Raw genomic sequence first — 12,207 nt, forward strand, 5'->3', positions numbered from 1 at the left:
AATTGTATTTTTCTGACTCTTTGTTTATGAATACTAATGTAGTGTATTTTTTATTTTGGTTAGGTTTCTTTTAATTTACTTTGAGGAGATTTGAATCTGTGAGTGTGCTGCAATATCCACAGACAAAATTAAAACTTAATACAGCTTGTTACTACATTTTAAATATTTGTGTTCCTAACCCTTCCTTTTATCCTGTTAAGCCTCTGGGAATTACCATCAAGTATTACTCCAGAGGATGAATGAGGATGATGTATGAGTGTAGGTGAAGTGTAGTCTTGCACAATCTCAGGTCGACCATTTCTGAGGTGTGTGGTTAATTGAAACCCAACCACCAAAGAACAGCGGTATCCATGATCTAGTATTCAAAACCACATAAAAGTAACTGCCTTTACTAGAACTTGAATGCTGGAACTCTTGACTTCCAAATCAGCTGATTTGCGAAGATGTGTTCACCACTAGATCGACTTGGTGGGTTGCGTTCTAATCCAAGAAAATTTGCCAGCAATAACATCAGCGGATGTCAGGATGAAAAATAGCAGCACTACTCACTTAAGTAGCTGCAAAAGGATCAATAGATTAATGACTATTTAAAAACAGTTACTATACAAATTTGTTTAATGAATTAAAAAATTGTTTTACTTAATTTTCACTGCTGACTGTCATAGATAGAAAAGATAAAATTCCATTAAATTATCACCAATTTTTGTCCTCAAGGTCTGTTTCTGCAAATGAACCCAACTCAGAATATCTTACATAATTCATTTGTATGTATTTTTAAACAAACAAAATCTCAATAAAAATTATACATACTACAAAATAAAATTTAATTAACCAATAAGAAATGTACACATAATTGTATCTTATTTATATAAATCTTGAAGTTAATATAGAAGAAACAAATTAGGTTTTAATTTATAAATTAGAATAGAATATTTTACAAATCAATCCTATTATAATACAATTAAAACATAACTTTTGTTTTAACACATACTTTCAAATTAATATTATATTTAATATTAATATTATATTTAAATACATTTTTATGGTTCTCTAACGCTATCAATATAATCACATTTCCTCTTTAATAAATTCTGAAACTGAATTCTGGATGCATCTAATTCTGCCTGAATGTTAGCACTTTGTACAGCAAGTTCAATTGCTTTTTGAAACCAAGCCTGGCCTTGGCGTAAATTTTGTGGTACAAGGACACCAAACCATTTAATAGGGTCTTGTACGGCAGATTTTGATTCTGATGATTGTAATAATAAAGGTTGTGATTCTTCTTCATCCAATTCTATAAATTCTTCATACTCTTTAGTTGATCTTTGCTTAATGCTAGTTTTTGGTGATCTCTGTTTTTCTTGAGGAGAAATACGTTTTAACTGATATGATAAATTGTTTAAATTACTAATCTCATCCTTTGATGAGATTACGGTAGTTAAAGCTTGCACCTCAGAGCCATCTTCTGTCGGTAACTGTAATGATGACACATTTCTATTACCCATTATATACCTAGCTTTTGCTAAATCCAGACTACCATTTTTTACCGCTTTCTCTATATTTAATTTACACTGAATCAAATCATTCATTAGCTGTAATATTCTTATAGATAATGTGTCCAGCTCATGACAAATATCTTTTAAATCAATATTATTACTACTGCCATCTGCCATTTCTGCAACAAGAAGTAAAACAGTTACTCACTAAAATTGCAACTGAATTATCAAACATTAAAGTAACAATTTTTAAAAAAATTTAGCAATAAAGCATATGTCTTTCTGATCAAATAATAAATTAACGTAACAAAAATCTCAAACATTTTATAATACATACATATAACTCTCAATAAAAATTATTGGCCAACTACTTCATTTTTTTGGCAAATTTAAGTAAAGTGATAGACCTTAACGAAAGTCTAATATACAACATTCTTGAAAACTCAGTTTATAATAATCTTTTTATAATGGACAAACATAATTTGTCAATTATTATAAGCAGTTAGTATTAGCTTTAACACAAATAAAATAATGATTTCTTATTTGCAAATGAAGAAGTTGAATTATGTTTTTATTAAAAAACAGTGAAAGGGATATAAGAGAAAACTTAATAAAGAAATAAGCCACTATTCGACCTTTAATAAAACTCTGGATTAACCCTTTAATTACCTGGATTTATTTTCCTGGATTGATTACCAGGAAAAAATATAAGATAGATGACAATAACAATAACTGGGTAACTCTTCGGAAGATGTTGGGTCAATCCATTTGAAGAGACTCAAGGGTGGTCCTTGACCAATTAAAAAAAAATTGAACTTGCCCATTTGTTTCCTATATGTCTCAGGACCTTAAAAATATTTTTTTTTTAATTTATGCAGTTTACCTGAGGCGGCCATTTTTGTTACGGTGTGCTCACCAATTTTTGTGATTGTGGGTCAATCCATTTGAACTGTCCCAAAAAAACATAAGCTGGTTGCTTGACCACTTCAAAAAAAACTGAAACTGACCCACTTGTTTCCTACATGTTTCAGCACCTTAAAACTATTTTTAAAAATTTTTTATTTAAGCAGCTTACCTGTGGCGGCCATTTTTGTTACGGTGTGCACACCTATTTTTGAGATTGTAAGGGTTTATGGAAATAATCATAATTAAAAAATTATTGGTCCTGGAAGGATGAAACAAAAAGCAATTTAATCATATTTTTTCAAGGTAAAAGATTGGTCCAGCGGTTTATTTACCTATCTCTCTTCTTTCTATGAGAAAATTATCAATAAATTTAAACATGAAAAACTGTGAAATTTCACTTTTGTTAATTTTTTCGAGAGCCAGGTATGGCATACACAGTTTGAATTTATTTTTTCATATGTCGGTATATGTTATTAATTTTACCATAAATAATATTAATGGTGATATATTTTCCCCTAAAGTTTTATGAATTTTTGAAAACTAATTTAAAAAAAAATCAAATTTTGGCTTCAAACAACTCTGAAGGGGCTGGTGATAAAAATCTCATATTTGCACAACTTAAGTGTTTTTGTAGATGTTTATGGTAAATAAAAATTTTCTTGTGTATTGTACTAATAAAAGTTATAACCTCTCAAAAATAATGAAAAACATTAAAAGCGATACCATTTTGACTCGCTAAATAAGTGCTTCAAGGGGGTTTCTTGTCTTCTTGGCATTTTAATATTTTTATACTTATTACTGTAGTTGAAACAGACAGTTTACTTCCCCAACCTTGGACCAGATCTAAAATAGAGATCAATGTATCTGAGTGTTTGGTTAGACTTACAAGAAAATTAGTTAATGAGCAAGGCATTCTATCGAAGTTAGATAAAAGACATAAAACAGGAATTAGTAATGACACAATTAAAAAAGTTGTGTTATTTCATTAAGATGACAATAGTAGCAGGCTGTCTTCTGGTAAAAAGGATTGTGTTAACATGCGTGTTGGTGGTGTCAAAGTGCATAAGCAAAAGTAGCTTGTTCTGATAAACTTAAATGAATTGTATGTCTCCTTTAAAAGTGAAAACCCTGAGGAAAAAATTGAAAGATCAAAGTTCTGTGAACTCCGTCCAAAATGGTTTATCTTAGCTGGTGCATTCGGAACTCATATAGTTTGTGTCTGCCCCCTCCACCAGAACATCAAACTCATGATTGATGGTCCCAAACTTAATGTTGATTATAAGGACTTAGTAGATATCTTTGTTTGTGACAAGGATAACTAGTAAAGCTGAATGTATACACCAAATGTCCAGGTAAGTAGGCAGTGTTTAACATGCTCAACTTTTCCGAAGAGTATAATGTTTTGCAAGATACAATAATGTACAAACAGTGGGTAACAACTGAGAGGGGATAGATGATTACTGTTCTTCAAACAAAACATGAGTTTTCTGAATCATTAGTGGAAAAATTGCAAAAGCTGAAAACTCAACATTTTGTATCAAAATCTCAAGCTCAGTTTTTCAAGAAAAAAATCAGAATTAGGTGAAGAAGAATGTTTGGTGTTGGCAGACTTTGCAAAAAACTTTTCATTTCTTGTTCAAGATGAGATACAAAGCTCCCAATGGGTCAACAGCCAAGCCACAGTTCACCCTTTTTTATGTTCTATTTCAAGGAAAATTATGTATTACAAAACAAAAGTGTCTATATTTTAAGTGATCACTTGAAGCACAATACAGCAACATTAAAACTCATCAATTTTACTGATGGTGCTACAAGTCACCATCTGAATTTTGCTAATTTGTGTAGTCACAAAAAAGACATAGACCTTGAAGCCGAATGTCACTTCTTTGGATCATCTCATGGGAAAATCGCCTGTGATGATATGGGAGGAACAGCAAAACAAGAGGTAGCAAAGGCAAGCCTCCAAAAAGGTAAGCCTGCGAAGGTCATTAAACAGCCAGATACTAAACATTGATGAAATGTATTCATTTTGTAATCACAAGTTGAAAAACATAGTTTTTTTTATTAAATCAGATGAGATAGCTAAGATTTCAGAATCTCTAAAAAAATGTTTTTACTATTATGAAAGAGTTCTTGGTATTAGAAGCTACCAAAAGTATGTTCCTGTGTCAGAAGCCATTGTACCACTTTCAGTTACGGAAAAAGACTCTACTGCTTGTGTGTATGACAATCGGGGGTTGATAGGAGAAGTGGTGGATATTAGCCTCAAAAATGACAATGTGCAGGTTCATTTTTTTCACCCGGCTGGACCACGTACATCATTTCAAAAACCTCAACAAAGTGTGGGTACCAATCTGCAAAGTCCTGAGAAAGTTGACATCACTAGAACTAACCTCAGTGACAGGTCATTTTCACACAATTTCAAGAGAATTATTTGAAGATATCGCAACTGTTTGTTAACCACACTAAATAATAAATTTTCATTGCTACAAAAACAGGCTATTTCATTAAATAATTAAAATTTTGCTACAATTTATTTTTTCTTTGATTGTGTTTACAAAAATAAAAATGAATCCTTGAAAATGATGTAGGCTACTTTACTGAAATCTAAGTTTGGGTAAGTTTTACGAGCATTTTTGAATCAAAATTGTATTAGGTTACTGGTATTGGTTAAGTTATCATTAAATTACATCCTAACATTAATAATTAAAAAAAAACTATTTTAAAAATATTGAAATGTCAACTTCAACAACATGGGGGCTAAATATAAAAAATGTCAAGTGCAAAGAAGACAAGAAACCCCTTGGAGCACTTAGTTAGCGTGTCAAAATGGTATCTCTTTTAACATGTTATTCATGATTTTTGAGAGGTTATAACTTTATTAGTACAATACACAGGAAACGTTTTTATTTACCATTAGCATCTAGTTGTGCAAATTTGAAATTTTTATCACCAGCCCCATCAAGAGTTATTTGAAGCCAAAATTTGATTTTTTTTTAATTAGTTTTCAAGAATTCATAAAACTTTTGGGGTAAGTATATCATCATTAATATTATTTATGGTAAAACTACTTACATATACCTACATATAAAAAAATAATGAAAAGTGAAATTTCACGATTTTTCATGTTCAACTTTATTGATAATTTTCTCATAAAAAGAAAAAAGTTAGGTAAATAAACCAGTGGACCAATCTTTTACCTTGAGAAAATATGATTAAGTTGGTTTTTGCTTCATACTTCCAGGACCAATAGTTTTTTAGTTATGATTTTTTCCATAAGCCCTTACAATCACAAAAACAGGTGTGCACACTTTAACAAAAATGGTCGCCACAGGTAAACTGCTTAAATAAAAAATAATTTTAAGGTGCTGAAACATGTCGGAAACTAGTGGGTAAGTTTCTTTTTTTTTGAATTGGTCAAGCAAGCAGCTTATGTTTTTTGGGACACTTAAATGGATTGACTCTGCTGCTAATTAGCTCTGAAAGGTCCTGTTAAAATAGTAACAGTATTGAAAGAAATTTAGTTTTTAATAATTTCACTATGTTATCACACTTGTCATTCTGTTTGAATGTCAAGAAAAGCTAGAAGACAGTCCAGTGTTCTGTACGAACCCACTGGGTTGGTCTAGTGGTGAACTCATCATCGCAAATTAGCTGATTTCAAAGTCAAGAGTTCTAAGGTTCAAATCCTAGTAAAAGGTGGTCTCCCTTTTAATATGAATACTTTTACTTTTATATGGATTTGATTACTAGATCATGGATACTGGCGTTCTTTGGTGGTTGGATTTCAATTAACCACACATCTCAGGAATGGTCGACCTGAGACTGTACAAGGCTATGCACTTCATTTACATTCATACCATCCTCATTCATCTTCTGAAGAAATACTTTAAGGTGGTTTTGTTGGCTAAACAGAAAGAGTAGTGTTCAATGCAAAGCAGAAATTCCAATAAGTGAGAGAAAAATAAAACAAAGGATTTTCATTCATCTAAAATTAAGAAAAGTGGCAAAGATAAAATTTTTGTTTTTTTTTCATGTGACATGAAATTTATTCATTTAATTGTGTGTTAGTGTGTATATGTGTGGGTGTGTGTGTCCATACACGCATGCTTGTGTATAAAGCAAATATAATAATTTTCTGGTTATCAATAAAATTATTGCTTTAAAGAGGATAAAGAAAAGATAATTCATAATTTATACAGAACTGCATGATATAATGTGATTGAAAATTCATCTCGTAAATTCACATCCGGACGACTTCTTTTCACACCGTGGAGGAGTAGAAGAACAAGGTACTTTGAGAAAAGCATTTCAATCCAATAATGTTAAACCATTAAAAAAGGTAAAGGGAAAGCTAATAGGCGAGTGGATTACTGCTAAACATTAATTCTGGATAAACTCTGCAGCTACTTATAGCTAGAGAATTGAAGTACATACGAATTCAGGTTTACTAAACCCTTATAATGTTAGTTATACATTTTAATGAATCTGTGGAATTTAGAGAAGCTTGAGGAAGAGGAGGTAAAGACGATTTTTGAGGAGGACATCGCAAGAGGTCTGAGTAAAAAAGATAAGGTAGAAAATGTAGAAGAAGAATGGGAGAATGTTAAAAAGGAAATTGTTAAATCAGCAGAAGCGAACTTAGACAGAACAAAAAGAACTGGTAGAAAACCTTGGATTTCAGATGATATATTGCAGCTGATGGATGAACATAATATAATGCTAGAACGTAAAAATATAAGCTGCTGAACCTCGAAATAATGCTGAACGTAAAATATAAGAATGCTAGTAATGAAGAAAATAAAAGGAACTATCGACAATTAAGAAATATTATAAACAGGATGTGCAAATTAGCGAAAGAAGAGTGGATTAAAGAAAAGTATTCAGAAGTGGAAAGAGAAGTGAAAATTGGTAAAATAGATGGAGCATACAGGAACGTTAAGGAAAATTTTGGGGTACAAAAATTAAAATATAATAATGTGTTATTATTATAACACATTATTATAAAGGACTTTTCCTTTCTTTAGTACGAAAGGAAAAGTCGATAAGTGGGTGGAATATATTGAAGAGTTATACGGGGGGGAAATGAATTAGAAAATGGTGTTATATAGGAAGAAGAGGAAATCGTAGCGGATGAAAGGGGAGAAACAATACTAAGATCTGAATTTAAGAGAGGATTAAAAGATTTGAATGGCAGAAAGGCTCCCTGAATAGACAGAATGCCTGCAGAATTACTGGGCAGTGCAGGTGAGGAAGCGATTATACAAACTGGTGTGCAATATTTAGGAAAAGGGGAAATTCCGTCAGACTTTAAAAAGAGTGTTATAGTCATGATATCAAAGAAAGCAGGAGCAGATAAATGTGAAGAATACAGAACAATTAGCTTAACTAGTAATGCAACAAAAATCTTAACTAGATTTCTCTACAGAAGAATTGAGAGAAGAGTGGAAGTATTAGAAGACCAATTTGGTTTCAGGAAAAGTACTGGGACAAGGGAAGCAATTTTAGCACTCAGATTAATAGTAGAAGGAAGATTAAAGAAAAACAAACCAACATACTTGGCATTTATAGACCTAGAAAAGGCATTCAATAACATAGACTGGAATAAAATGTTAAGCATTTAAAAAAATTAGGGTTCAAATACAGAGGTAGAGGAACAATTGCTAACATTTACACGAATCAAACAGCAACAGTAATAATTGAAGAACATAAGACAGAAACCGTAATAAAAAAGGGAGTCTGACAAGGATGTTCCCTATCCCCGTTACTTTTTAATCTTTACATAGAACTAGCAGTGTTCATGATGTAAAAAACAATTTAGATCCGGAGTAACAGTACAAGGTGGAAAGATAAATATGCTATGATTTGCTGATGGTATAGTAATTCTAGCTGAGAGTAAAAAAGATTTAGAAGAAACAATGAATGGCATGGATGAAGTCCTACGCAAGAACTACCGCATAAAAATAAACAAAAACAAAACAAAAAGTAATGAAATGTAGTATAAATAACAAAGATGGATCACTGAATATAAAAATAGGAAGAGAAAAGATTATGGAAGTAGAATTACTAAAGATGGACGAAGCAGAAGCGATATAAAATGCCGAATAGCACAGGCGAAACAAGCCTCCAGCCAGAATTATAATTTGTTTACATCAAAAATTAATCTAAACGTCAGGAAAAGATTTTTGAAAGTATATGTTTGGAGCATATCTTTATATGGAAGTGAGACTTGGACGATTGGAGTACCTAAGAAGAAAAGATTAGAAGCTTTTTAAATGTGGTGTTACAGGAGAATGTTAAAAATCAGATGGGTGGATAAAATGACAAATGAAGAGGTGTTGCGGCAAATCGATGAAGAAAGAAGCATTTGGAAAAATAGAGTTAAAAGAAAAGACAGACTTACAGCCACATATTAAGGCATCCTGGAATAGTCACTTTAATATTGGAGGCACAGGTAGAAGGAAAAAATTGAGCAGGCAGGCTCAATATGTAAAACAAATTGTTAGGGATGTAGAATGTAGGGGGTATAGTGAAATGAAACGACTAGCACTAGATAGGGAATCTTGGAGAGCTGCATCAAACCAATAAAATGAGTGAACACAAAAAAAATACATTATTTATAACATAGTTAAAATTACATACATTATATAATTATACAGATAGGATAATTGTAGTTATAGGATTTAATGAATTCATATGGGATTATATATCCTATAATGGATTAATTCATATCTGGATATAATTGTAAACTAATTTAATAGAATTTTGTAATGAATCTGAAGGAAGAGTGAAACCTTTTAAAAGTTTTCATTTTGTTTGTCTTGTATAATTTAAATACATAACAGTGTAACCAGTTACTGTAAATACCAGATCATAATATTCTAAAAAATGTAAACAAATATGTAACTACTTGCACAATGACCACCTAACCTTAAACACGACTGTCCACTGTATTGAAAACTATAAAAATATCCTAAAAAATATGTCACAACTTAACTAAAAATGAATATCAGAGGCTGAAGCAGTGGTATTTATATTTATAAAAAATAAAATATTGTATAATTCTACATTTAGGGTATAATAACAAAAACTAAGTCACACATCATCAAAATAACAGAACAAAAGATTACGTGTAACTTACTATTTACGTTAGGCGAAAAATATTTTTTAAGGTACAAACCTTAAATTAAAATAAAAACAAGAACTTCTTTAACGTGAGAATTTAGAATATTTACTTAAATCATAGGTATAACGTCAATAATCAATCACTAAGAGACTTAACTGACACTATAAAACTGTTAACCGAAACACTTTCATTATAACCTAGTAAAATACAAATAAAAATCAGCTGACAGATTCAACAGGCAATTAGAGCAGCCATAGGAGTTTTATAGTCCATGACGCGTATTTTTAAATTACTTCAACAGTCATACAAGTTCTTACCAGTAAAAACTAAAGTACTGGTGGCAAAAAAAAGTACCCCAGTTTGCCAATCTGCAGTCTTTTTTTCATATATAAATTACTCGCACTGTATTTGTTGCACAGCCCCAACCACCGACTGACCGCACTTTTGGCATCCAAATAATGTACAATGTATGTGTATGTAAATCGATCATCATATAAATAAATGTAGTAATTTTTTACTTATACATAATTCATATATATTTGTCTACACTGAAAAGTTCCATAATGTATGAGAATAATATAAAAAATAACAAGATATTATTTGAAATTTTGTAATTCATTATATGAACTAAAGTATTGAATGAAATAAGAAAATTGTATTTAAATTTTAGATAAATATGAATTGAATGTTGTGCAAATATTACAACGAGGCTAACCATTTTGAAAGAGTCCTCTTTTTCTGTTTAGCCTCCTGAACCACGGTAAGGTATTACTTGAGGATAGTATGTATGAATGTGAATGAAGTGTAGTCTTGAACAGTCTCAGGTCGACCATTCCACTTCGCTGAGGTGGGCCGCTCTCGATGATTGACCGGGGACCTCTTGAGTCCCCGGAGCCCCTTGAAAAGACCAGAGCCAGATCCCTTCCTTGGAGAGGAACTGGTTTGAGGTATGGCACAAAGAAAAGAAACAGCCTTCTGGGTGAGCGACCCCCGCAGGGCACGGCATCGCCGGATCCTGTGGGGTCCCGTGAAGTTAGAGGCCAGGCAACTACTGAGGATGCACAATACATAACTGCTGGACCATTCTCAGTGGTCGTGGGGAAAAAAAAAGTTAACTGTTACTGAGATGTGTGGTTAATTGAAACCAAAGAACACCAGTATCCATGATCTAGTATTCAAATCCGTATAAAAGATACTTTACAAGGATTTGAACCTAGAACTCTCGACTTTGAAATCAGCTGATTTACAGCTTAAATCAACTGATGTGATAACCACTAGACCAGCCCGATGATACTGTGAAATAAATTAACACCGAATACTAAGATCAGCAATGCAGGTATTTTTTTCATGCCAAAGTAATGGCATTTAATCGCGGATTGTATTGAGAAACAAAATTTGGTGGTACTGATGTAAATTTTCATACCATTTTATGTGAGTTATTCTTTTTGATGATAAGAAAATCATTAATATATTTTTTTTTTTATTTTTAAGTAAAAACGGCATCTAAAAAGACTTTCCAAACATAATTTAGATAATCTACTTAGATAATGATGCTGTAGATACATACTTTAGATAATATGGTAAGTTAGATGACAAAAGTCAAAAATTATTCCTGACTTCAAACTTATGTTTATTCTTACTAGTTTAAGTCCTTTTCTCCTCTATAAAAATGGCTGCATCCTATCATACATTTGTTTTTTGTAACTGTTTAGTTATCAAGATACCTTAAAGTTAACTTCAGTACATTATCAATTAATTTTACTATGGCTGTCGAAAATTATGGATAATAATATATATTAGAACTGATAAATGGATGTAGAAATATAAATAATTTTAAAGATGATGTAGATTGGGAACTGTAAAGACTGTTTTGAGGTAAAATTAATAGTATGTACAAAATAGTAGAGGAAAATTCCTTGATGAAGAGATGTAATGGAGAATAGAAAAACATGATCATTGGAAAATGAATGTATAGAAAAATATAAAAAAATGTTGGACAAATGAAAAAACTATCAGAGATAATAAACCCTTATCAGGTAATTACAAATCTTTGTTAGAAAGAAGAAAGAATTACCAGTTGACAGTTGACTTGCCACCTCTTTAATGGAAAAACTTTTAGATGAAGAAAAAGAGATTAATGATATTGCAGGAGATTATATTCTATGATCAGTTTGATAGAATTCTTAAACCACTCTGCATGTGTCACTGTGCCAGCTTTGAACATATTACAGCTAGTAGTAAGAAAAGTAGTAGTAAGGCAGTAAAGTACTCTCAGAAATAATATGCAGGTAAACAGAACATGTGGTGGAAGGATGCTAGATGTTGGACACTATAACTAGTATATTTCTGGAATACACTAGGAATTCGACAATATAAAATAGAACAACTTTTTAAGGAAGAATAGAATAAAATATATGGAATGAAGACTTCTCTACAATAATCAGATAACAGTAATAATAGTTTCACTGTTATCTTTTGATGAAAAAGACAAGGTCCTGTGATTCAAAAAGGAGTAAAATATTACATTTTTTTTTTTTTTTATTGAAGATCATGATTAAAAAATATGTCCGTGATACTTTTAAGTTTCTGAACAGTCATTTTATTTGCAATTCTATTTCAGATCATCAGTAAGGATTCAACTATTTGCACAAAGAGATATGTCCTACAGCTTGCAATAGC

The 12,207-nt window shown here is 31.4% G+C and overlaps 1 protein-coding gene across 2 annotated transcripts; it reads right to left on the minus strand.

Annotated features, from left to right (window-relative positions):
- Window positions 1-807: 807 nt before the first annotated feature.
- Window positions 808-9,895, minus strand: LOC142327974 (vacuolar ATPase assembly protein VMA22). Of its 2 annotated transcripts, none has more exons than XM_075371398.1 (2): window positions 9,544-9,895; window positions 808-1,675 (listed from the first exon to the last, which is right to left on the minus strand). In XM_075371398.1, exon 2 carries the CDS (start codon window positions 1,671-1,673, stop codon window positions 1,041-1,043), a length of 633 nt encoding a protein of 210 aa, XP_075227513.1. In that variant the 5' UTR covers window positions 1,674-1,675; window positions 9,544-9,895; the 3' UTR covers window positions 808-1,040. The 2 variants fall into 2 exon arrangements, with proteins under 2 accessions (XP_075227513.1, XP_075227512.1); XM_075371397.1 differs by having other exon boundaries at window positions 9,583-9,890.
- Between the last annotated feature and the right edge of the window lie 2,312 nt (window positions 9,896-12,207).

The sequence above is a fragment of the Lycorma delicatula genome, chromosome 7, assembly GCF_047948215.1.
Source record: "Lycorma delicatula isolate Av1 chromosome 7, ASM4794821v1, whole genome shotgun sequence".
Classification (NCBI taxonomy): domain Eukaryota; kingdom Metazoa; phylum Arthropoda; class Insecta; order Hemiptera; family Fulgoridae; genus Lycorma; species Lycorma delicatula.

Excerpts from the sequence above, each read along its gene's own strand:
- LOC142327974 (XM_075371398.1), bottom strand. The coding sequence starts at position 1,673 with ATGGCAGATGGCAGTAGTAATAATATTGATTTAAAAGATATTTGTCAT.